Source organism: Montipora capricornis, chromosome 6, assembly GCF_036669925.1.
Source record: "Montipora capricornis isolate CH-2021 chromosome 6, ASM3666992v2, whole genome shotgun sequence".
In the NCBI taxonomy this organism is placed as follows: Eukaryota; Metazoa; Cnidaria; class Anthozoa; order Scleractinia; family Acroporidae; genus Montipora; species Montipora capricornis.
The window spans coordinates 3065754-3068253 of record NC_090888.1 but is presented as its reverse complement, the minus strand read 5'-3'; the positions used below and the strand labels follow the sequence as shown (position 1 = coordinate 3068253).

Sequence of the window (2500 nt, the reverse complement as noted above, 5' to 3'; positions counted from 1 at the left end):
CAACTGTAAAGAGGGCTCTTTGATAAAATTGAGTGTGATCTTTTCTTTTCTTGTTGACTCTTTTTGTCACCTGCTCCCTTGGATAGTCTGGAAAATTATATGATCTGCAGTTTAGCTGGAATTTAAAGCATGGTGTAGGTGTTATGTTTTTTTGACTGCTAGCATGACTGGTGTCAGTTCATAGTGGCTCTGTTGGCATAAAAAAACAACTTGCAATTTAACAAGCATTGTGCAAACAAGAAATTTCTAAGTTTGTGATACAATAAGTATGATAACTTTATTTAGAGAGGGAGATGGGATAATTTCTTAACCTATTACAGTTTTCAAACTTAATTAATTTTGTCCTCCAGCGAACACCAGGGACTCCATGCCCTACTCTTTGAGAATAGTGTGTTTATTCTTTGAATTTTGTGTGAGTGTTCCCTTACTTGTAAAGATAAAGATAAAGTCACTTTATTTAACGTTGATAGTTCCTTCAGTTAAGAGGCTGGTATCAGTGGAAGCTGACGGTGTGTCCTTTACCTCCCTCCCTCCCTCCATCTGTCAGTACTTCACTTTACGGGTATTTAAATCTATAGCTAGATGGATCACAGGAAATCGAAACAGACGTTGAAGTCACTGAGGATCGAACTGAGGATCTCTTGCTCCAAAAGCTGTGCACTAATCAACTGAGCTACGCCTGCTCCTGCTCCCACTAACTGTTAAAAATATATCACCCTACAATACATTTCCATTGCTAGTTATCTGACTGTAGAACTTTTAAATCTTTAGGACGTGCCTCCAAATCAATTCTGAGTGGTTGCTTTTATTCATGGAAAGCTTACAACTGAAGACATGGCACAAAATTTAGGTGAAAAAGAAGGAAAGCCTCACAGACTCATTGACATTATACAGCAGAAAAGGGAGAAGAATGAACATTTCTTTTCCTTGGAATTCTATCCACCAAAGACCTTCAATGGAGCAACAAATCTGATGGCTATCATTGGAAGACTTAATGAACACTGCACTCCCTTGTTCTGTGGCATTACCTGGAAGCCGTCTCAGGAGCCCTTGTCAGACAAATGCCAGCAAGAACCTAGCACTTTGGTAGTTTCTGCAGCTGCAATAGATCTGTATGGACAAAATATAATGATCCACATTCCATCCAGTAATGCAACAAAGAGTCAAGTCGTCGAGCATCTAAAACGTGCCAAGGAGTTCGGAATTGGCAGTGTGTTGGCTGTTAGAGGAGGTACCTTAATTTCACTGATATTGTTAGTGTCCAGGCCTTCTTTTCAGCAGGTTAATTGTACCTTTATTTACATACACTTAAAGGGAATTATGGGGATGTGTGTACTCACGTATTGAAACCTTGTTGATGAATAATAATATTATTCATCAACAATACATGTAACATTATTGTAGATTTCTTGGTTAGCCAGCCCTGTTGATAAGTAAAATTGTGGGGCTGTAGCCTGAGTTGAATCTCTGAGTGTTTCTATTATTAAAGCAGGAAATGTTAAACCTTTTTCTGCTCAAGGGATACCTCATTGACAAGCAAAGTTGTTTGGCATATAAAGCACGGAACTAAATCAGAAGTGGCACTCTTGGACAGGAAAGGCTTAATACCATTAATTAGTTTATTGTGGAGTTGTTGTAAAATCAAAGCTGGTTTGCTACTTTGAGGGTTTAAATGCAAATGACAGATGAACTCATCTTCCATCTTTACAATGCTTGTCTATTTGTGAAGGACCAGAGGAAGATAGTGGGAACAAAGGAGAGGGATTTGCATTCACAGTGGACCTGGTTAAATTCATTAAAAGTGAATTTGGAGACCATTTTACATTAGGAGTAGTCGGTAAGATTGTGCTAATACATAATATTTAAAGTAGAAAGGCAAATATGTCCAACCCAGTTAGATTGTTACACAGCACCAAACCTCTAGAGTTAGACACCTCTAGCGCTGAAGCTTCCATTTACTGGTATGTTTATGGTGGAACAGCTATGTTATCAACATTAAATTAAAAAAAAAAGGCTTTGTTTAGAGTGGAAGCCCACTTAGCTATCAAGCTAGTTCACAGGCACCCCACTTTTAATCTGAAAGAAACAATTCGAAGTTAACAGGAACATGATTAAGAGCCCTGATTGGCTATTTTCAAAGCATGGTAGAGTTGAATCTGGGACAACTGGAAACAAATCCAAAACAGAGGTTAGAATGGGATTTGAACCAAACCCAGCGCCCTAACCACTGGACCACGTGGCCTAATTCCTAAAAGAATGTTTAGAAACTTTGTAGAGATAAGTGAACAGAGAGCACAAGTGCTTAGGAGCCAAACCATTTTATAATGACTTGTAAACCATGGTTGAGGTATTCCTTGCATTTCAAAGTTTACTCATAAGATAAACCATAAGAAGCCATAAGATGCAGATGAATAATCAGGGCTCATTCATTGCATTCCTTTTCCTCTTCCCCACATCAGATGGCATTGAAAATCAATATTAGAAATTATTATTTCCACAA

The 2500-nt window shown here is 38.2% G+C and overlaps 1 protein-coding gene across 2 annotated transcripts in view; it reads left to right on the top strand.

Annotated features, from left to right (window-relative positions):
* Positions 1-2500, top strand: part of LOC138051197 (methylenetetrahydrofolate reductase (NADPH)-like) — a 17054-nt gene that overhangs the window by 3364 nt on the left and 11190 nt on the right. For both annotated transcript variants that reach the window (XM_068897359.1, XM_068897358.1), the window contains 2 exons: positions 772-1231; positions 1730-1837. In XM_068897359.1, the coding sequence (XP_068753460.1) occupies positions 835-1231; positions 1730-1837 (505 nt within the window). In that variant the 5' untranslated portion in view covers positions 772-834. The remainder of the gene's footprint in view (positions 1-771; positions 1232-1729; positions 1838-2500) is intronic.